This window comes from Solanum lycopersicum, chromosome 6 (genome assembly GCF_036512215.1).
Source record: "Solanum lycopersicum chromosome 6, SLM_r2.1".
Lineage (NCBI taxonomy): Eukaryota > Viridiplantae > Streptophyta > Magnoliopsida > Solanales > Solanaceae > Solanum > Solanum lycopersicum.
The window spans coordinates 39,097,776-39,122,947 of NC_090805.1; the positions used below are offsets into that span (position 1 = coordinate 39,097,776).

Genomic DNA, 25,172 nt, shown 5'->3' on the forward strand with positions numbered 1-25,172 from the left:
AATATTTTTCTTAAAAGAATATTTCTACACATCTTTTTTTTTTCTTTTATGATTTAGTGGTAAATTTAGATTTATTATTTTTTATGGTTAAATTTATCTTATCTTTTTACAAAATTTATCATATATATCTTTAAAAGGTTTTTAAAATACAAAAAGTAAAATATAATATATCAAAAGTCAAATTCAATAGCTCTCTATATTTCGAATAAATTAAGATTTCGAATAAATTAAGTATATTTTTTCAAAATATTTATTAAATATATAACAATATCTAACTTTCTAGAAAAAAGAAATGAAACATGTTATAATTAACAATAAATAGCCCAATAATTAGCATTTAATAGACAAATAAAGTAAGCAAAAAATGACCCAAATTAATAGGTGTCAAAGATTAATTGTCAATTTAAACAATCAACAAATTGTTAACCCATTTTTTCTAATTTTACTCTTAATAATTAGTTCATTTTATTAATTACTTATTTAAAGTTACATGATCACTTTAATTTATAAAAAGTTGCTTTTACAGTTTTCAATAAAATTTCAACTATTTTAAGTACAATTTTTGAAGAGTCATTAGAATAGTATGTATTTCATTATGAACATTGAGAGGCCACAAGACAATACTCAAATAGAGAACAAAAAGAAATTCCAATTGAAAAATTAATTAATGAAGAGAAAGTAGGTACATACTCCCTAATTAATTGACAACAATTGATTGTAGGGTTATATTAGTTAAACTACACAATGTATTGAATTTTTTTGAGCGGTGTATATTAACCTGACAAATAATTTTGGATGGATGGAGTAAATTAGAGAATGATCAAAATAGTCCTTAATGTATGACTTAGATTGATTTGATCCCTCATATATGTAGCTTATGAAAAAAATCCTTAATCTATGTTAAAAATTTATCAATTTAGTCTTTCACCCTAAAATCCTAATCATAAAAAAAAACTCTGTCAAATTAAACAAAGATCACGTGACATGCAAAGATATTAAATAAACCCTCTGTTTTCTTGGTTCAGTTCCAAAGAGTGGAGACTCCCAAAAATATCCATATAGTCATTTCCTTTTGATTAGGGATCAAACAAAAAAAGTGACTTGGAACACCGTAACTCAATTCCAAGTGACGACTCTGAAAAAATCAAAATAATCCCTTAATTAATAACGTCACTTAAATTGGAAAAACCCTTAAGCCGCCGCGCGAAAAAGGGGTGTGACATCTCTGGCGACTCCGCTGGGGAATAACTAGAATTCGAGCTTGTAAACATGGACTTCTACATGACTTTATTATGTATTTACGTACTTATCGATTTGTGAATATTGTGTTTAATTGCATAATATGTTATTTGCTTGCTTATTTACCCTTTTGATAATATGTTAACTATCATATAGCTATCTTTCCTCGCGCATCCATTTGAGTCTTTTGAGATACTTTATTCGGAGATGCGATTACGCTCCCGAGCCATGAGATACCAGAGATGCGGCAACGCTCCTGGGAAGGATTCTATAGTAACACATGTCTTAGGATGGGAAGGACTAACAGTGAGGCCAGAAAGCTCTGCTACTGGTAAGTTGTCACTTCTCGACTCGAGTAGTCCGCTCGTTTTATGGCCAGTCTATACACCTTCCCTATTAGATTGTTTACCCAGTAAAACAAGCCTCAACAATGACTATCCCTAATAGGATTCGATTTATCTGCGTAATGCATAATGTTGAATTAATGGGGAGCTCGACACAAGAGTCGAGTTTGTTTAGGAGAAGTATCCCTGCTTGAGACAATCATGTACATTATTTGTGTTATTTGTTGCATTATTGGGAAGACTATACAAATTTTGATCGGCTTTAGATGAATGAATAATAATGAAAAATTAATTATAACGAAAAATACCAAATTAAAGTTTTGACGTAATCCTTTTATTAAACATAGTTTTCTCTATCAAAATTCATATTTCTTTTACAAATAGAAAAATCTATTATTACCACTAAAGATTTTCTATATAAAAAAAAGAGATTGAAAATTTAATCAACGAAAAATAAAATACAATCGAATATATTAATATTTTTAGTTTTGGAAAAATTTTAAGGGCTATTTATATATATATATATATATATATATTTTTCTCATTCTTCCTTTAATAACTATTTTTTTTTAAAAAAACAAATAAATAAAAATAAAAATAAAATAAAAATAAAATTGCTTTTTTTTGTGTGTATGTGTAAGATTATTTTATTAAAAATAATAATAATAAAATTTTGTTTTTTTTGTGTGTGTATGATTTTTACTTATTCTTATTTTAAAAAATATATATTTTTATTATAAAAAAATTTACTTTTTTTTTGTGTGTATGATTTTTCCGTTATTCTTGTTAAAAAAATATATTTTATTAAGTCTAGTTTGTCACTATCATAATATAGGAAAATATGAATCCATATGGAAAGGGAGATAAGAGACAGAGAGAGGACTGTTTTATTTAAAAATTACTATTAACATTTTTTTGGTTTAAAAATGGAAAAATTGACTAGGTTTCGAAAAATCAATTAATCTTATTGTTTAAGAAAAATCGACTTTTCGAATTACGGAGTCGCCACTTGATTTTGATAAAATCAAGAAAATTTCAAAAGATTTAAAACAGATTAAAATCAATTGAAAAACAAAGGTTCGAAGTTCAATGTACATCCCGAGAAGGTATTAGGCCCTCGGGATGTCCGCTAACTTGCGGTTGACCGGCGATTTGACTAAATGACTTTTTTAAGTAAAAAGAAAATTTATATTTATTATTTTATTATTTATTATTATTATTACTATTTTTTATTTCTAAAGGAGCTATTTAAAGGGATTTAATTTAAGGAAAAATAAATTGTGATAAAAGTAAGTAAAACAAAAATAATAAAATTTAAATAATGAAAAATGGCTACCCCTTTAGGAGATTTTTTAAAATTCTACCGAGATATTAAATAATTCAAACAAATAAATAATAGAGAAAGAAAAATTTGAACTTGGGCTTGATTGCCCAAATTCTTTCATTTGGGCTTTGGCCCACTTGTCATAAACTAATCCTTATACTTGGGCCTTCTTTAAAACCTGCAGAAACAAAGGCCTTTGGGCCTGTTAATAAAGGGGGGCTGAAGGGCCCTGGCCCAATCCTGAAAAAGAATCACAAAGAATACACAAGTGTATACATGCTGTATACAGCATATATTTGACCCATTTGGACCTCTCAAGCCCTGCAACTATTTGAATATATATTTTCCGTTACTTTTCCCTGTATTTCCCTGCGTATTTGTACCTGTACAATTTTTAAAACTTACTTAACAAGTGTATATCGTCGCCCGATAATGTATACTAATGTATACGGGCTGCACCCTACGTCCGCATTGTTTGCCTAGTTCCGAATTTTAATTAGAATAGGCGTCCCTCTACGTTCCCCTGCCAATCACATTTTTTACACATATTTATATTATATCGTGTCTGTATATCAGTGTATACAGACTGTATATCAGCCTGTTTTTCGACTTTCGAGAGTTGAAAATTCATTTTAAGCAGCGTATTTTCACTGCCATCGACCCAGATTTCGGATTAGGACTCCTGTGCACATTTCGACCTGTATATCAGCGTATAACAGATGTATAAAACATGTATACTGCTGTATACATGTTCTTCAAATCCCTGCAACAACTTATCCAGCAGTTTCTGCTGGTTTTCTTTCGATGCTGTACATCCTTTCAGGGGTTGGCTGACTCGGAAAAAGTGTTTTGAGCCTTTATGGCTCAACGAGAAGGTTCAAGGAATCGGAGTGAGGTCCATGAGGACTCGAGAATAGTTTTACATGCACACAAAACAAGACAAAAGAAAATTAGCACCTTGAACGATAAACTAATAGCAAACATTTTGAATAAAACGGGAATAAAAATGAACTACTCGGAGGTTCGAATTAAAAGGGGGATAGATGACTTCAAAGCGATTCATAATAACATTAGCACAGAATAAGATTTCACACCCAATAAAGAGAATGGCATGAGTACAAGGTGTATACACATACTGATGCATCCATCATATGCATGGAATCGCATCACTGCTGCTTGGTAAATACGCAAAACAAACACCCTTCTTTATTTAATCCAGCATACTCCATGCATTGCAGAGAATTCAAAATAGCGATGGACACAAAGAAACCAAGATTTAAAGCAGCGATTTCAGTGCAAAAGGTAGCAACAACACACATTATTAGCAACTAAAACAGTATTTATTCCCACCAGTTTTAAGAATGATTAGTAATATCAAATGCAAAGCAGGCTAAGATATGGCATTATAGTCCCAAAAAATGAGCTACTACTATTTCCTCTAGCTTTATAAATATGATATGATCATAAAACCCAAGCTCGATCTCTAAGCAGTATGCTTAACAACTACGAAAACAGACCGAATATTTGAAGGAAAATCTCAACATAATTCAAATTACATGTCACACAGCCTTCATTGATCCATTTCAGCCCAAGCAAATAACTCGAAGAGGGGAACGAGTGAAAGTTTTAGACTAGATGAACAAATAAGGAATAGCTCACTTTAAGCAACGAAAGAACACATATAAACAGATTGTAAAATGACTCCATAAGAAGCACATAACGTAAACATGGCCACATCACTTTACAGATTTGCAGAAACTTTCAGAGGAAAGGGGAGAAAGCCAAATAACAGAGAGTAATGTGCTTGAGCTCAACTATTCCATAGTTCAAATCAACATGATAATGAATCACAAAAAAAAATAATGAATCATACTAACAACAAGAAATCGTATCAGACAAACTTTCAACAAGAACAAACAGAGTTAAACTCAAACAATGAATTAAACTACACTATGTCTATAATGCATTAACATGTGGGTAAGTTGAGCTTACCTTTTCGAAAGCAACGAACGGAAACGACGAGCGATATAGCAAGCTTCCACCACCAAATGAGCTCAAAGCGGTATTGAAAACGACCCGATGAGCAAAGGGAATAGGGTCGTGACTTCAGTCTCCTGAGTTGCACGACTCTTTCCCTCTCTTCGATTTTTCGCTCAATCGTCCCACCAAATTTCTAACTCCCAACACTCTTCCAGATTTTCTCTCTAAAATTTCAACAAAATACCAACCTTAAAATCAAATCCCCAACGTTTTCCGGCTACAGACAGAAAAGAACCAGAATATTTCGATAATTTTCGTACTCTTCGTGATAAACTCTCCAATTCTCCCCCCAATGTCCTCCTTTTCGGATGAAGAGAAATGGGTTTTTATAGAGGAGAGGAATTAGCCCCTCCCCTTTGAATTCGAAATTCGAATCCCATTTCGGTCAAACTTCCATGGCACAGGCGTGTTGGAGAGGATGAAATTGACACCTCGCAGACCTACTCGACAGCGTATGGGTCTCTGCGCTTCCGTCTGGTTCACGCGAAGAGAAAGATGGAAGGAGAAGAGCGTGGGGTTGTTGGCGTGTCGCGTCTGAGTTTTCTGGAGTTTTTCCCATTTTTCTGGGCTTTTTGTTTTTCTGCGTCTTTCGCAGGTTTCGATGGGAGGGGGGGAAGAGAGAAGAGCGTGGGGGAGAGACGCGGGGTTGGGGAAGAAGGGAGGAGAGAGAGGGAGAGAGCGCGAGAGCGTGGGGAGAGACGCGAGGGGGTCGCGTTTTTTCCATTTTTTGGGGTGCTGTCGCGTCTTTGTTTCTGGGAATTTGGTTTCGCTGCTTGTGGGGAAGAAGAGAAGGGGTGAAACGGGTCGGAGCGGGTAAGGGAAAAAGGATGGGGCCGGGTCGGAGGGAAAACGGGTTTGGTTTATTATTAAGTTAGTGGGTTGGGTATTTTAAAAGCTGAAGGGGATTTGGGCCTGGGGGTTAATTGGATGGAGTGAGAATTAATTTGGGGTGGGCTGAGGAGTGGGCCTGGATAGGTAAATGGGGTTGGAATGGGTTTAAGATATACATATATACATATACATATATGTATATACATATATGTATATATGTACATATATTTTATTTTCGCAAGATTTAAAAAACTAATTAACTTTAAATAATTTGAAAAACTCACGAAGCTCGATAATTAATTTGTACCAACGCGGGTCAAAAATTGGGTGTCAACAAGGACCAATCACCTCGATTCATGATATTGGATAAGGCCCCGGCACTCTTGACGACATGGTATGAAAATGTGACAAACCATGGACGAGGAATGGTGTTCAAACGCTTGGGATTTCTACGAAGTCTTGTATGTTGAGCCACGACGGGATTTGATAGAAACATTAGTGCATTTTTGGGACCCGTTAAGGAATGTATTCCGTCTGGTTGTGAACTCACCCCCACCCTTGAGGAGATAGGGGCATTCATTGGAAAGGGTAAACATTTTCACAAAAAGAGCCTATGATACCAAAACATATTAATGGGAGGATGTTTCTAGAATTACTGCATATAAATGAGAATAATATAGGTAGTTGTCTCGATAATGGATGGGTTTCGTTAGAATTTTTGTACAAAAGATATGGCAACAGTGATGGATTCGAAGTGTATGGAAAGAAACTCCGTAATAATGGGTGTCGTCTGACCGGGGAAGCACACAGTTATGATGCCTTCGTGGTGGCTTTTTTAGGGATCATTGTATTTCCAAAAAAAGGGAGGAAAGATTAGCGTGAACTTAGCTGCAGTCATTACAGCTTTTGAGAAAAAGCCTAATATCACCCTCGTACCAATGATTCTGGCAGACATCTATCGTGCTTTAACTATTTGCACAGATGGAAAAGACTACTTTGAGGGATGCAATATGTTATTACAACTATGGGTGATTGAACACATTCGTCATCACCCTTATGCAGTAGACTTTAGTAGAATGAAATGATTATATTGGAGGCCATAAAGAAAGAATCAAAGATCATAGTTTTCCGAAGGGTATTTAAGTTTGGAAGCAACACCTCAATAATCTGACTGCTGACAAGATTGTGTGGAATTATCATTGGTTTCCATCGGCCGAGGTGATATACATGTCTACTTTTCGATCGTTCATTGTCCTAATGGGTCTTCGAGGTGTCCAACCTTACATGCCACTTAGAGTCATGCGACAACTTGGGCGACGCCAGTTTATACCACCCAATGAAGATATGCGTGAATTCATGTATGAGTTTCATCCCAAGATACCTTTAAGGCAATCAGAGATATTTAAGATTTGGGGGGATGCATACTCTCAAGTCCTCACGATATGGTGAGGGATCGCACAAGAGGCGAGGTGGACCAAGCGTACTTAGACTGGGTTCATGATCAGCCCCTTCCTAAGGTTATGCCAGAAGGGTCAATAAAAGGACCTATAGATCGAGAAGCAGAAATTGAGGTTAAGATTAAGCAAGCTCGCCTCAAAGTCGAAAGAAGCTACAAATCTACTCTGGATATCCTAAGTAATGACCTGAAAAACGCTAAAGAGGAGTTGGCCCAACGTGATACGATATTTGAAGTTAGAGACCATTCTAACCTTATAAGAAGACTTGGGCATTGCCACAGGCGCTATGGAGCAACAGGAAGAGGAGTATAAGAAAGAAAAGGCTCAACTTATCTGCGCACAGTCTAGACTCCAAACTCAAGTTAAAGCATCTATGGAACGGGAAAGAGAAATAGCAAGGCGTTTCAATGCTTATCAGGCAGACTGTGAGATTAAGAGAGGTCAAAGGATAGCCGAGCGAGATTCACTCCACCTTCAAATCGAAGAACTCCAAGAACAAAGGGAAAATTTGACACATGAAGTCAATACTGCTCACCACTAGTTACAGAATTGTTATGACAATATGGATGAAGCCAGAGACCGAATACTGCAATTCAAGGATGAACTCAACAATGTTTATGCTAGATATTTACACCAGAACGATGCGAGGTTGGGCCGACAGGCCCGTGCTTTGGCTCCATATCTACCGAAAGTGTTGGCGAAGATTTATAAGGGTCTTGGAGATGATTGAGATTCGAGGATTCAGTTTCTTTTCAAGTCTATTTTCTTAGTAGTGATTATTTCATTTTATTTTATTATTATTTTTAGTTTGTTTTCTCTCTCTCTTTCTTTCCGTTTTAGTTATTTTATTTCATTTATAGTCTATCTAAGTCATAGGTACTTCTGTTTTTTTGTTTTATTCAAATCCTTGTTAAAATATTTGAAAATGAATGAAAAAAGATTTGCTTTCGGTCACCTTATGTGCATATATCATGCAAAAAAAATAAAAAAAATATTATTAATATTTTTCTCGAACTACGCAAGATCTGATTCATGGGTCAAACATGATACGTAGGCAACCCAGAGGGTTCGATCCAAATTATTATTATTATTATTATTTCTTTTTTCATTCTTCTTTCTCTTAAAAATGATAATCATAATGATAATAAATAAATAAACAAATAAGTAAATAAATAATAATAATAATAATAAAATATTAAAAAACTAATGAAGAGAAGAATGCCTAGGTAAGCCGGGATGAAACATGAGGTCCTCCATATTAGAAACATGCATGTGGATACAATGTGCATAATTTCTTAACATTAATCGGTTTATTACTCTATTCAGAGAGAGAGATAGAGACAGAAAGAGAGAGAGACATACTAGCTTAAAGGTAGTTGGTTTGAGGTTAAACTGGCATCACATCCTTACAACACAAGATCGAAAGAGAAACAAAAAATGGCCCCCAAAGACGAAAATGAATCGGACAATGATGAGGAGATCCAAAACCAGATGACTTCACAAGAAATAGGGACAACAGAAGAGATAAGGGCGTTAAAACAACAAATGACAGAGATGTACGAGGCTTGGATGAGTGGACAACCTCCACCGTCTTCAATCCGAGACTATTTTAATATAAATATGTCTCACGCTATCCAGGTGTCGACAAGCGATCCGATATATCCCCCTGGATTTGAATACGACTGTGATAAGTAATCCACTCTTTGTGTCAACTGCCCCGACTAACAGCATCCCGCAGCCAACGATGGTGCCCAAATCCAACAGCGATCCTCCGCCCAAAGTTCGGCGTGATCAGAGTTACACTTTTGAAGAGGCCATTAAAATTCCAAGCCCTCATCCCCACATTCATCAATATAGTTCCCTTGTCGAAATTGAGAGGATGGTCAAGAATGAGGAACATGAAGAAATGACTAAGAAAATGAAGAGTTTGAAACAGAGTATAAGAGATATGCAAGGACTAGGAGGCCACAAAGACATCTCATTCAGTGATTTGTGTATGTTTCCTCACGTCCATTTACCTGCTGGTTTTAAAACTCCAAAGTTTGAAAAATATGATGGTCACGGAGACCTCATAGCTCATCTAAAGAGATATTGCAACCAATTGAGGGGTGCAGAGGGAAAAGAAGAGTTACTTATGGCCTATTTTGGGGAAAGCTTAGTAGGGATTGCATCTGAATGGTTCATAGATCAGGATATCACCAACTGGCACACATGGGATGATTTGACTCGATGTTTTATACATCAATTCCAATATAATATTGACATTGTTCCAGATCGCTCCTCGTTAGCCAACATGAGAAAAAAGACCATGGAGAATTTTCGTGAATATGCCATCAGATGGAGGGAACAAGATGCTAGGGTTAAACCACCGATGAAGGAGTCAGAGATGATTAACGTTTTTCTCTAGGCGCAAGAACCTGATTACTTTCACTATCTGCTTTCTGCCGTAGGGAAGACATTCGCTGAAGTTATTAAGGTAGGGGAAATGGTGGAAAATGGCATCAAGTCTAGAAATATTGTAAGTCAAGCTGCCTTAAAAGCCACAACACAAGTGCTTCAAAATGGTTCTGGAAATATTGGAGGGAAGAAGAGAAGGGAGGATGTGGCCAGTATTGTATCTGCGCTTAGGACTCATGTTCTGGGTAATTCCCCACAACATTATTTTCCTTCCCAAGCTCCACAATATTCTGTCCCATACACTCCATATCATGTTTTTAATGCACAACCAATTGCACCCCCTTCTTATCCACAATGGCGTGCACCAACTTCACAAAATCATCCACCACCCCCACAAGTTCATCAAAATACTACTAGAATTCCTTCCCGTCCTAGACCACAATACAAAAAGGGAAATGGCGTTAAAGATGAGTTCACTCCTATTGGGGAGTCGTATGCTAGCTTGTTCCAAAAATTAAGGACGTTGAATGTTTTGAGTCCTATTGAGAGAAAGATGTCGAATCCTCCCCCGAGAAATTAGGATTATTCTCAACATTGCGCATATTGTTCTAATGCCCCAGGGCACAACATAGAGAGATGTTGGTATTTGAAAAGGGCCATTCAGGATTTGATTGATTCTAATCGAATTATAGTTGAAAGTCCGAGTGGACCCAACATCAATCAAAATCCATTGCCAAGGCATACTGAAACAAACATGCTGGAAATGATGAAGGGCCATGAAGAGTTTGCATCTCCGTATAAGCCAATCCTTAGGGTTGGAACTGGCATTGAGAAGTCAGCAAATGTTGTTGATTTAACAAAAATGATGCCTTTAGGGACGGAAAGCGTGTTAGAAAAGTTGAGTCCATCCAACACATCCATCTTAACTGTGAAGGGACCCCTTGAAGATAGTTGGGCAAGCCCAAGTAAGGCAAAATCGTTTGTTCCAAAAGGGCCAAACAAGCCTATCTTGATCGTGCAAGGGGCCCATATTCCTCCTGTGATTATCAGGCCGGTATCCCAGCTCCCAATGACTAACCCCAAAGCTGTTCCTTGGAATTATGAACCTAATGTCGTGACATACAAGGGAAAAGAAGTTGCTGAAGAAATAGATGAAGTGGGAGGAATAACCCATTCAGGAATATGTTATGTCCCGATGGAATTAACGAAAACTAAAAATGACCAAATACAAATAAAGAGTCCGGTCACTGAAGGAGAGGCAGAGGAATTCCTAAGGAAGATGAAACTATCAGACTACTCCGTGGTGGAACGATTAAGAAAAACTCCAGCCCAAATATCTTTGTTGTCTTTGCTAATACATTCTGATGAACATCGTAAGGCTGTAATGAAAATTTTGAATGAAGCACACGTTCCTAGTAAAGTTACAGTTAGTCAGTTAGAGAAGATTGCTGGGAGAATATTTAATGTAAACCGCATCACCTTTTCGGATGATGAACTACCCAAAGAAAGTACAGGACATAACCAAGGCCTACATATCACTGTAAAGTGTGAGCTTTCATATGTCACTCGAGTTCTAATTGATAGAGGATCTGGAGCAAATATTTGTCCTTTATCAACTCTACAGAAATTGAATGTTAGTCCTGAAAGGGTCCGACCCAACAATGTATATGTTAGAGCTTTTGATGGGTCAAAAATAAATGTTACTGGTGAGATAGAGCTCGTACTAACCATAGGGCCTGTGGATTTCGCTGTGAATTTTAAAGTGTTGGATATCAACGCGTCCTACAATCTATTGTTGGGGAGGCCATGGGTGCATAGGGTTGGAGCAGTCCCCTCAACGTTGCATCAAATGATTAAGTTTGAACACGACTGACAAGAGGTAATTGTCCATGGTGAAGGGGATTTGTCAATCTACAAAGACTCTTCCTTCCCTTTTATCAAGGCGGATAATGAGAATGAGGCACTAGTTTATCAAGTTTTGAGGTAGTGGTTATTGAGCATGTCCCCGAGGGGAGTGTCATTTCAAAACCTAACATGCCCATCGCGTCTGTAATGGTGGTGAATGAATTGCTGAAACATGGGTTTGAGCCGGGTAAAGGCTTAAGAATCTGCTTGCAAGGAAGAGCTTATCCTATGAGTCTATGAAAGAGCATCGGTACTTTTGGCTTAGACTACCAACCTAGAGTCGAGGACAAAATGAAGGCAAAGAATCAGAAGAGAGATGTATGGTCACTTACCAAGCCCATACAACCAATCTACAAATCTTTCATCAAAGCCCGCGCAACAAAATCTTATCAATCATCTTTTCCAGAGCCAGTGATGAAAGTTAGCGAAGAAATGATTAACTATTTTCAAGATTTATTTGTCGAGGTTGATATGGTGGAACTCAGAGAAGGCACTAGCAACAGAGATGTGCAATTCATTGGTCTTGATGTCAATCTAAACAATTGGGAGGCCACCCCTCTCCTCGTTAAAGACGAGTTTTGGTAGTCTGTCTTGTTTTTTCTTTTATCGTCCGATTCATTCAAGGATTGTAATTCGGATTTTATCTTGTCGTTTTATATCAAACATTCTATTTCCCTTTTCAATAGGATGTAATTGCATTTTTATTTCAGTCTAATGTATTTGTTCGTTTTCTTTTATACAGTTCTTTCTATGTCGATTCTAGTGATATGACATGCATGCAAAATTTTTCGCCAGATCTTAATATCCAATCTAATCTTCGACCTAATATTGAAATAATAAGTCAAGAAATCGAACATGATGAAGACAGAGTATTTGAAGAAGTAAGGAGGGATTTCAATCATTTTGAAAATAAGTCAAATCCAAACATGAGTGAAACTGAGACGATAAATTTGGGGGATCAGGAAATTATTAAGGAGAGTAAGATAAATGTGCATGTTCAACATCAAAAGGACGATATAATCCAGGCCCTGCTTGATTAGAAAGATGTTTTTGCGTCATCTTATGATGACATGCCTGGATTAAGCACGGACATGGTTGTTCACAAGTTGCCAATTGATCCTAATTTTCCTCCGATAAAGCAGAAGTTGAGAAAACTCAAAATCGACATGAGTGTAATAATTAAAAAGGAGATCACAAAACAACTTGAGGCCAAAGTCATTCAAGTCGCTCAATATCCTTCTTGGTTAGCTAATATCGTACCTTTCCCTAAGAAAGACGGCAAAGTTCGAATGTGTGTTGATTATCGTGATTTGAATAAGGCAAGTCCAAAAGATGATTTTCCTTTGCCTAACATCCATATTTTATTGGATAATTGTGCTAAACATGAGGTTGCATCTTTTGTGGATTGTTATGCGGGCTACCATCAGATTGTTATGGATGATGAAGATGCAGAAAAAACATATTTTATTACTCCATGGGGTACATATTGTTATCGTGTTATGCCTTTTGGATTAAAAAATGCAGGGGCAACTTATATGAGAGCAATGACAACCATGTTTACGATATAATGCATAGAGAAATCAAAGTTTATGTGGATGATGTTATCATTAAATCTAAAAAACAGTCAGATCATGTGAAAGACTTAAGGAGATTCTTCGAAAGGCTCCGCAGGTACAATCTCAAGCTTAATCCTACAAAATGTGTATTTGGAGTACCATCGGGGAAGCTTTTGGAGTTTATAGTCAGTCGAAGAGGTATCGAGTTGGATCCTTCAAAAATAAAAGCAATTCAAGAATTGCCACCTCCAAAGAACAAAACTGAGGTTATGAGCCTTCTAGGAAGGTTAAACTACATCAGCAGATTCATTGCTAAACTCACAACAACTTGTGAGCCTATCTTCAAGTTGTTGAAAAAGAATGCCACAGTCGAGTGGACCGAAGAATGCCGAGAAGCTTTTGAAAGAATTAAGAATTACCTGTCGAATCCCCCTATGTTGGTTCCTCCCGAGCCGGGAAGACCTTTGATATTGTATCTGTCAGTACTGGATAATTCTTTTGATTGTGTACTGGGTCAGCATGATGACACTAGGAAGAAAGAGCGAACCATTTATTACCTCAGCAAGAAGTTTACCGTTTACGATGCAAAGTACACCCTTCTTAAAAGAACGTGTACCCAAGTTAGGGCACAACACGTTCTTTTGTTGTCCCTATTTCTTGTGAATTCATCTGGTTTTGGATCTCCTCATCATTCTCCGATTCATTTCCGTCTTTGGGGGCCATTTTTTGTTTCCCTTTCGATCTTGTGTTGTAAGGATGTGATGCCAGTTTAACCACAAACCAACTACCTTTAAGCTAGTATGTCTCTCTTTCTTTCTCTCTCTCTAAATAGAGTAACAAACCGATTAGTGTTAAGAAATTATGCACATTGTATCCACATACATACTTCTAATATAGAAGATCTTATGTTTCATCCTGGCTTACCTAGGCATTCTTCTCTTCATTAGTTTTTTAATATTTTATTATTATTATTTATTTATTTACTTATTTATTTATTTATTTATTTATTATCATTATGATAATCATTTTTTAAGAGAAAGAAGAAAGAAAAAAGAAAAGAAATAATAATAATAATAATAATAATAATAATTTGGATCGAACCCCCTGGGTTGCCTACGTATTATGTTTGTCCCATGAATCAAATCTTGCGTAGTTCGAGAAAGATATTAATTAATTATTTTTTTCTCTTTTTTTGCATGACATATGCACACAAGGTGACCGAAAGCAAATCTTTTTCATTCATTTTCAAATATTTTAAACAATGATTTGAATAAAACGAACAAACAACACAAAAAAATAGAAGTACCTAGGACTTAGATAGACTCTAAATGAAATATAATAACAAAACGAAAAGAAAAAGAAAAAAATAAAAATAATAATAAAATGAAATAATCACTACTAAGAAAATGCACTCTAAAAGAAACTGAATCGTCGAATCTCAATCATCTCCAAGACCCTTATAAATCTTCGCCAACGCTTTCGGTAGATATGGAGCCAAAGCACGGGCCTGTTGGCCCAACCTCTCATCGTTCTGGTGTAAATATCTAGCATAAACATTGTTGAGTTCATCCTTGAGTTGTAGTATTCGGTCTCTGGCTTCATCCATATTGTCATAACAATTCTGTAACTAGTGGTGAGCAGTATTGACTTCATGCGTCAAATTTTCCCTTTGTTCTTGGAGTTCTTCAATTTGAAAGGTAGTGCATCTCGCTCGGCTATCCTTTGACCTCTCTCAATCTAACAGTCTGCCTGATAAGCACTAAAATGCCTTGCTATTTCTCTTTCCCGTTCCATAGAGGCTTTAACTTGAGTTTGGAGTCTAGACTGTGCGCAGATAAGCTGGGCCTTTTCTTTCTTATACTCCTCTTCCTGTTGCTCCATAACGCCTGTGGCAATGCCCAAGTCTTCTTGTAAGGTTAGAATGGTAGAGCGCTGTTTTCTAACTCTAACTTCAAATATCGCATCACGTTGGGCCAACTCCTCTTTAGCGTTTTCAGGTCATTACTTAGGATATCCAAAGTAGATTTGTAGCTTCTTTCGACTTTGAGGCGAGCTTGCTTAATCTTAACCTCAATTTCTGCTTTTCGATCTATAGGTCCTTTTATTGACCCTTCTGGCATAACCTTAGTAAGGGGCTGATCATGAACCCAGTCTAAGTATGCTTGGTCCATCTCGCCTCTAGTGCGATCCTTCACCATATCGTGGGGACTTGAGAGTATGCATCCCCCCAAATCTTAAATATCTCTTATTGCCTTAAAGGTTCTTGGGATGAAACTCATACATGAATTCATGCATATCTTTATTAGGTGGTAGAAATTGGCGTCGCCCTAGTTGTCGCATGACTCTAAGTGGCATGTAAGGTTGGACACCTCGAAGACCCATTAGGACAATGAACGATCGAAAAGTAGACACGTATATCACCTCGCCCGATGGAAACCAATGACAATTCCACACAATCTTGTCAGCAGTCAGGTTATTGAGGTGTTGCTTCCAAGCTTCAATACCCTTCGTAAAACTATGATCTTTGATTCTTTTTTTGTGGCCTCCAATATAATCATTCCATTCTACTTTAAAGTCACTGCATAAGGGTGGTGACGAATGTGTTCAATCATCCATAGTTGTAATAACATATTGCATCCCTCAAAGTAGTCTTTTCCATCCTTGTAAATAGTTAAAGCACGATAGATGTCTGCCAGAATCATTGGTACGAGGGTGATATTAGGCTTTTTCTCAAAAGCTGTAATGACTGCAGCTAAGTTCATGCTAATCTTTCCTCCCTTTTTTCGAAATACCATGATCCCCAGAAAAGCCACCACAAAAGGCATCATAACTGTGTGCTTCTCAGGTTAGACGACACTCATTATTACGAAGTTTCTTTCCATACACTTCGAATCCATCACTTTTGCCATATCTTTTGTACAAAAATTCTAACGGAACCCATCCATTATCGAGACAACCACCTATATCATTCTCATTTATATGCAGTATTTCTAGAAACCTCCTCCCATTAATATGTTTTGGTATCATAGGTTCTTCTTTGTGAAGATGTTTACCCTTTCCAATGAATGCCCCTATCTCCTTAAGGGTGGGGGTTAGTTCATAACCAGAAAAACGGAATACATTCCTTAACAGGTCCCAAAAATGCACTAGTGCTTCTATCAAATCACGTCGTGGCTCAACATACAAAAGGTTTCGTAGAAATCCCAAGCGTTTGAACACTATTCCTCGTCCATGGTTTGTCATATTTTCATACCATGTCTTCAAGAGTGTCGGGGCCTTATCCAATATCATGAATTGAGGTATTGGTCCTCTCATAGTCTCTTATCTTCCTTTCCATATGGATTCATATTTTCCTATATTATGATAGTGACAAACTAGGCTTAATAAAATATATATTTTGTAATAAGAATAACGGAAAAATCATACACACAAAAAAAAGTAATTTTTTTTAATTATTCTTTTTATAATAAAATATTTTTTTAAAAAGAAGAATAACGTAAAAATCATACACACACAAAAAAAATTATTATTAATTTTTTTAATAAAATAATCATACAAATACACACACAAAAAAAGTATTTTTTTTTTAAAAAAAATAGTCATTAAAGGAAGAATGAGAAGAAAAAAATATACATATATGTATATATATTAATAGCCCTTAAAATTTTTCCTAAAACTAAACATATAAGTATATTCGATTGTATTTTATTTTTTGTTGATTAAATTTTCAATCTTTTTTCTTTATATAAAAAAACTTTGATGGTAATAATAGATTTTTCTATTTGTAAAAGAAATATGAATTTTGATAGAGAAAACTATGTTTAATAAAAGGATTACGTCAAAACTTAAATTTGGTATTTTTCGTTATAATTAATTTTTCGTTATAATTAATTCATTCATCTAAAGCCGATCAAAATTTGTAGTCTTCCCAATAATGTAACGAATAACACAAATAATGTACATGATTGTCTCAAGCAGGGATACTTCTCCTAAACAAACTTGACCCTTGTGTCGAGCTCCCCATTAATTCAACATTATGCATTACGTGGATAAATCGAATTCTATTAGGGATAGTCATTGTTGAGGCTTGTTTTACTAGGTAAACAATCTAATAGGGAAGGTGTCTAGACTGGTCATAAAACGAGCGGTCTACTTGAGTCGAGAAGGGACAACTTACCAATAGCAGGACTTTCTGGCCTCACTGTTGGCCCTTCCCATCCTAAGACATGTGTTACTATAGAATCCTTCCCAGGAGCGTTGCCGCATCTCTGGTATCTCATGGCTCGGGAGCGTAATCGCATCTCCGAATAAAGTATCTTAGAAGACTCAGATGGATGCGCGAGGAAAGATAGTTATATGATAGTTAACATATTATCAAAAGGGTAAATAAGCAAGCAAATAACATATTATGCAATTAAACACAATATTCACAAATTGATAAGTACGTAAATACATAATAAAGTCATGTAGAAGCCCATGTTTACAAGCTCGAATTCTAGTTATTCCCCAGCGGAGTCGCCAGAGATGTCACACCCCTTTTTCGCGCAGCGGCGTAAGGGTTTTTTCAATTTAAGTGACATTATTAATTAAGGGATTAATTTAATATTTTCAGAGTCGCCACTTGGAATTGAGTTACGGTGTTCCAAGTCACCTTTTGTTTAATCCCTAATCAAAAGGAAATGACTCTTTGTTTGGTCTGCGAACCAGTTCGGGTAAGGAATTCTATTGACCGAGGGGAAGATATTAGGCATCTCTCGAGTCCCATGGTTCTAGCACGGTCACTTTATGGACTTTTATGACTTAAACTAATTTTTGAATATTATATTATTAAGACAAATATATTTACCTTTATTCTTTGATTTATAATAACATATTTAAAACTATACTATTTTATAAACATGTGAAGTTTTTACACATTTTTATTATTCATTAATTTATTTTTTCATGCTTTCAACATTTGCCTGCTTCTTAATTTCTCTTTATTTTTTTATTTGTTATTTGTTTTTTTAATTGTATTTTTGTTTCTCTCTTCTTATTTCTTTTTATACTAATTTTTCACGTTTTTTTTGTTTAACTTTCCTTATTTTATATTTTTGGTTTTTACATTGATTTTTCTTCCTTTACTTTTCTTACCTTTTTTTAAAAAAAAATAGTTGTGTTTTTTTAATTGATCATACTAAAAAAATAAATTTAACACTATACTTTTGTTTCTTTTCATTTTTGCAGTATTTTTTATTAAATTTATTTTTTTCTGTACATTTTCTCCATTCTTTTAATTATACTTTTTTATTATTATTCTTTTTCTGATTCAGATGTTCTTTCATCACTATTTCTTTTCTTCATCTGTTATTCACGTATTCTACCTCTTTTCCTTATTTCATTTTATTGTTATTATTTATTTATTTATTTTTTATCTTTTTTCTTTCAATTTATTATCCTCTCCTTATCTTAACAAGTTTATTATTATTATTTTTAATAGAATCTAAAAATAATAATGTAAGACAATACACATAATATAAAATATAATTTAATACATTTCTAAACACAACCAAACAAAGAATTCATTCAAATTAGTAAAACATGAATATAAAAATTTGGATAACTATGCATATTATCATTAGAATCATAATAACTACACATATTATCATTAAAACTAAATATAAAAAATAAGAATAGACTTAGACAATAATTTTACTTAAGCAAGCATGAAATAAACTATGAATTATTTAATACGAAATAAACTACGGTTTGTTATAACAAGTTCACACAAAATATAACTATACAAGGGATCTAAACATAAAGTTGATATGAAATATTTGAACAAACTTCATATAAAAACATAATGGTTTAACCACAAATGAAATTTGACAACTTCAATATATTGCAATCAATGCTTGTATAACATGATACTAAAATTATTAAAAAATAAATAAATTAAATGGTACCTCTTGTGAAAATTCCACCAAAAGAAAACAATTCAAATAAGGAACCGCGAAAGTAAACCTCAACTTCAACTTTTGTTTTTGAGTCAAAGCAAAATATGTGAATATATTTACTGATTTTTGTTTGTGGGAGTCTTTTTCTTTTTGTTTGCATTTTTTCTTCACGTTTTTTTTTTCTTCTTCTTTCTTGTGATCATCCTTTTTTTTTATGTGATGTTGTCTGTATATTATAATAGTGCAGGTGTGCAATGTGTACGTGTGTACATGTGTAGTGTGAGTGCAGGTCGTGGGGGGTGAATGGGGAGTGGGATCGTGGATCCTTTTTTTTAAAAAAAAATCTTAAATATATATATATAATGATAATTATATAATTGTTAATTGTTTTGAGTAAATAAATAAATAAAGCTAACTGGGTAATTAAAACAAAAAAGAACATAATTAAGAAATATTAGTTTATTTATATATATATCTTTTTTTCTAACAATCAAAATAAACTTATATGATAAAAATTATATTTATGTTGTTTATTCTTATATCTTTTAAATAAACTTAATGAAAATAATAAAAAAATCAAAGTATATTTAATTTAGATTGATAAAATTATTTATGCTCAAAATATTGGTGTTAAACTTAAATTCGATCAAAAATTACGTGTCTACATAGAGTATAATATTTTTTTACAAAAAAATTATGAAAACCTTCGTAATGAGTTGGAGAACTACCAAGTATAGTCACACTATTTTTATAACGCTCATTTTCACATTTACGGACCTCATTTTTTTAAATCTAAATTCCTCGATTATTCGTGTTAATAGCATATGGTTTAGCCCCGAGACCTCCCCTCCCCCCCCCCCCCCGGACCTTGAGGCGTTAGCCCCGAAGCCCCTACCCTCCACCGCGGGACCTCGAGGCGCACGCCTCGAGGCCCCTACCCTTCAAGGAAAAAGAAACATAAAGATTAGAATGATCGAAAGGATCTTTAAAACTAAGTAGTTGTTGCTCACACATTAATTATATGAGAATGTTATCCGTGAGATACACTACAATGAATATTTTTTTTATAACGTATGGGAACCAAACAAATACACCCATTTTTTCTAGAAAGATATTGACCATGACTTAATTCTCAACCACGAACAATAAATAGGGGAAAGCAACTAAGTTCTCGCAAAATGGAAGGTTCAACCAATAATTAAGAAAGCGCATTTCCTAATTTTATACTTGAAACAAAATAATTCCCAGGGGTAAAATTCCAAGATCGGGACAATTATTTCAACTAGGACAAACCCAATTCAAACAAAAAAAGCTACTGCTATAACACATGAAAATTAATCACAAGAAGAGTAATACAAATTAGATTAATATCAATAAAAAAGCATAGGGTGGCTTAAATATTGAACAAATCATAAAGACTTAGCGTGGCTACAGTTTAGGAGATTAGTCTAATTCAATATCATTCGATAGTCCATAAAGACTTAGCCACTGACGTGGCCTCAGATTCAAGTACTCCAAACCAGACAAGTAGTAACCCTTCTAAAAATATATCGACAAAACAAGCTAACTAAAGTTACCTCAAGTAAAAAAGGAAAACGATCAAACAGGTAAGATTTAAATTTAAACAAGGTGTTTCTAACCTAAAAGGGATAAAATGAAGGGATGTTAGCCTTGAATGTAGGTATATTCATGTTGAGGCAGCATTCACAGTTCTAACCAAAGTGATGCTAATCAAATATGCACAAGATGTAATCATAGATAAGGAAATATTCACATAACTTTAAGAAGAATTCTAACTTACATCTTGAAAAATAAATTGATATGAGAGAGAGGAGATCTGGAGAACAACACAAATATATTTGAGTATACTTCTACAAGTAGAGCATGATCTTAGAGGAGGTTGGTGTGTACACAGGGCTTAGAAGAATTTGTACTTGTAACAGGAATGGTGAGCAAATAGGTGTACATTCTTGAGTTCAACCAACATATCATTTAAGAGCAGAGTTTTCATGTGTAACAATCAAAAGAGATAAACACATATGATGCTGTTTCAAATCTTGAACATTAAGAAGAGAACAAAATAGCTCATACATGATGATCATGGTAGGGAGCTAGTTCAACCTAAGCTTTAAAAAAGGACTACTCACAGGGTTGTATATTTAGGCTATCAGTAGGCACACAAAACAACCAAAATTATTACCAATCAAACTGAAGACTCAAATAATAATTCTTTAACCTACTAAACAGTCACTATCTAGTCTTAAACAAATTACTCTTAATCAAGATAAGCTCATTATTACAATATGAGAAACTAAGATGTTGCATAGCCATTAGAGCAAATAATGTCAAAACATGCATCTCATATGTTTGTTAGGAAAACACGGACAAGCACAAAAGTATATATGGTAAAAGTAATGGAAATAAAATGAGAAAATAACGACACCAAGAATTTTACGTGGAAACCCTTCTGAATAAGGGAAAAAACCACGGGCCAAGAGGAGCAACATTCCTTACTATAGTAAGGAATTTTACACTGTGTAGTCATGAATACAACACTCAATGTGACTACTACACACTCAAAAGGAACAACACTCTTTTGGTTTCCGTCTTACTAAAATATCGCTCACACTCTATTTTACTTCACTGTCTATTTTCTTATATAGTCTATGAAATACCTCACTTTGCTCTCAAAATGGTTTTTCTCTCTAACTTGGTGTGTTCTACAAATGAGCAAGAATGCTCTATTTATAGAAGGATAAAACCATACCTATGTCACTAATGACATATGTAAATATAGCAAAGTCAAAAATGGTTGCAAATCTTACCAATTTGCCAACTACCAAATCTTTTCTTTTCAACTCCAATTACTATTCATTTTTAACAATTGCTTGTACCAATTGAATAGCTAAAGTTGACTAAAACAATGGGATGGATTCAACAAATCTCCCCCTCCAATCCCATTTACTGGAAGAAGGTATCTTCAACTTTTTTAGAGAGAGCTCATACCCACAAGTTCTTTGCATAACTCGAACTTGTCTTTTGGTATCATCTTGGTCAGCATATCTGCAGGATTTTCACTTGTGTGAATCTTTTTGACGTGAAATGATTCATTCTCCACTTTCTCACGAATCCAATGATATCTGACGTCAATGTGTTTTGTTCTTGCATGGTACATGGAGTTCTGACTGTCACAATAGACATTATACTCCATCTGATTCAAACCAAGCTCTTTAAGAAATCGCTTTAGCCATATCATCTCCTTGCCGGCTTCAGTAGCCGCAATATACTCAGCTTCAGTTGTAGATAGTGCAACACTCTTCTGCAACTTTGACTACCATGATATAGCTCCCCCTAAAAAAGTAAACAAATATCCAGTAGTGGATTTTCTGTTATCAAGGTCACCTGCCATATCAGAATCTGTATAGCCTTTCAAGATTGGATTTGATGCTCCAAAACACAAGCATTCATCTGAGCTTCCTCTAAGATACCTGAGTATCCATTTCACAGCTTTCCAATGCTCTTTTTCCGAATTTTCGAGAAATCTACTGACAACACCAACTGCGTGAGCAATATCAGGTCTAGTGCACATCATTGCATACATTAGACTTCCGATGACGGAGGAATATGTAACTTTGGCCATGTTCTCTTTTTCCTTCCCTAGCTGTAGGACACATCGTCTTGCTCAACTTCATATGACCAGCAAGAGGTATACTAACAGGCTTAGCATTCTTCATAGCTTTCTATCTGGCTTAGCAGCCCTTCTTCTTCTGGTGTGCCATGATGGTATGGAAGATGCATTTTCTCTGGCCATTGCAGGGCACTTCTCTTCATATTGAAGCGCTCCAGTACGCGTTCAATGTACTTCTTCTGGGACAAATAAATCTTCCTTTTATCTCTAAGACGAGTAATTTTCATGCCCAAAATTTGCTTGGCATGACCCAAGTCTTTCATAGAAAAAAGACTTACACAACTCTTTCTTTAGCTCGTCAATCTTGGAAGTATTTTTGCCCACAATCAACATATCATCCACATACAACAAAAGGATGATAAAATCATTGTCAGAAAATTTTTGTACAAATACGCAATGATCTGAAGAAGTCTTCTTATAGCCTTGCTCCCCCATAACATATTCAAACTTTTTGTATCACTGTCTAGGAGCTTGTTTTAGGCCATAGAGACTCTTTTTGAGTTTGCATACAAAATTTTCTTTACCATCTAATTTGAAGCCCTCAGGTTGTTCCATATAAATCTCTTCTTCTAGGTCGCCGTGAAGGAAAGCCGTCTTCACATCCATCTGGGTTTGGCTGCTAGTCTTAATTTAGAGATTGAGCAGATGGATGTGAAGAAGACTTTCCTTCACGGTGACCTAGAAGAAGAGATTTATATGGAACAACCTGAGGGCTTCAAAGTAGATGGTAAAGAAAATTTTGTATGCAAACTCAAAAAGAGTCTCTATGGCTTAAAACAAGCTCCTAGATAGTGGTACAAAAAGTTTGAATATGTTATAGGGGAGCAGGGCTATAAGAAGACTTCTTCAGATCATTGCGTATTTATACAAAAAATTTCTGACAATGATTTTATCATCCTTTTGTTGTATGTGGATGATATGTTGATTGTGGGCAAAATACTTCCAAGATTGACGAGCTAAAGAAAGAGTTGTGTAAGTCTTTTTCTATGAAAGACTTGGGTCATGCCATGCAAATTTTGGGCATGAAAATTACACGTCTTAGAGATAAAAGGAAGATTTATTTGTCCCAGAAAAAGTACATTGAACGCGTACTGGAGCGCTTCAATATGAAGAATGCTAAGCCTGTTAGTATACCTCTTGCTGGTCATATGAAGTTGAGCAAGAAGATGTGTCCTACAGCTAGGGAGGAAAAAGAGAACATGGCCAAAGTTCCATATTCCTCCGTCGTCGGAAGTCTAATATATGCAATGGTGTGCACTAGACCTGATATTGCTCACGCAGTTGGTGTAGTCAGTAGATTTCTCGAATATCCGGGAAAAGAGCATTCGGAAGCTGTGAAATGGATACTCAGGTATCTTAGAGGAAGCTCAGATGAATGCTTGTGTTTTGGAGCATCAAATCCAATCTTGAAAGGCTATACAAATTCTGATATGGCAGGTGACCTTGATAACAGAAAATTCACTACTGGATATTTGTTTACTTTTTCAGGGGGAGCTATATCATGGCAGTCAAAGTTGCAGAAGAGTGTTGCACTATCTACAACTGAAGCTGAGTATATTGCGGCTACTGAAGCCGGCAAGGAGATGATATGGCTAAAGTGATTTCTTAAAGAGCTTGGTTTGAATCAGATGGAGTATAATGTCTATTGTGACAGTCAGAGTGCAATAGACTTGAGCAAGAACTCCATGTACCGTGCAAGAACAAAACACGTTGACGTCAGATATCATTGGATTCGTGAGAAAGTGGAGAATGAATCATTTCATGTCAAAAAGATTCATACAAGTAAAAATCCTGCAGATATGCTGACCAAGATGATACCAAAAGATAAGTTCGAGTTATGGAGCGCTTCAATATGAAGAATGCTAAGCCTGTTAGTATACCTCTTGCTGGTCATATGAAGTTGAGCAAGAAGATGTGTCCTACAGCTAGGGAGGAAAAAGAGAACATGGCCAAAGTTCCATATTCCTCCGTTGTCGGAAGTCTAATGTGTGTAATGGTGTGCACTAGACCTGATATTGCTCACGCAGTTGGTGTTGTCAGTAGATTTCTCGAAAATCCGGGAAAAGAGCATTGGGAAGCAGTGAAATGGATACTCAGGTATCTTAGAGGAAGCTCAGATGAATGCTTGTGTTTTGGAGCATCAAATCCAATCTTGAAAGGCTATACAGATTCTGATATGGCAGGTGACCTTGATAACAGAAAATCCACTACTGGATATTTGTTTACTTTTTCAGGGGAAGTTATATCATGGCAGTCAAAGTTGCAGAAGTGTGTTGCACTATCTACAACTGAAGCTGAGTATATTGCGGTTACTGAAGCCGACAAGGAGATGATATGGCTAAAGCAATTTCTTCAAGAGCTTGGTTTGAATCAGATGGAGTATAATGTCTATTATGACAGTTAGAGTGCAATGGACTTGAGCAAGAACTCCATGTACCATGCAAGAACAAAACAC

The 25,172-nt window shown here is 35.4% G+C and overlaps 2 protein-coding genes across 2 annotated transcripts; both read left to right on the forward strand.

Annotated features, from left to right (window-relative positions):
• Positions 1-8,672: 8,672 nt before the first annotated feature.
• On the forward strand, positions 8,673-9,642 carry LOC138349382 (uncharacterized). Its single transcript, XM_069299713.1, has 2 exons — positions 8,673-8,791; positions 8,874-9,642. The coding sequence occupies exons 1-2, from the start codon at positions 8,673-8,675 to the stop codon at positions 9,640-9,642; spliced, it is 888 nt and encodes a 295-aa protein (XP_069155814.1).
• Positions 9,643-9,720: 78 nt separating this feature from the next.
• On the forward strand, positions 9,721-11,505 carry LOC138349383 (uncharacterized). Its single transcript, XM_069299714.1, has 2 exons — positions 9,721-9,877; positions 10,253-11,505. The coding sequence occupies exons 1-2, from the start codon at positions 9,721-9,723 to the stop codon at positions 11,503-11,505; spliced, it is 1,410 nt and encodes a 469-aa protein (XP_069155815.1).
• The last annotated feature ends 13,667 nt before the right edge of the window (positions 11,506-25,172 follow it).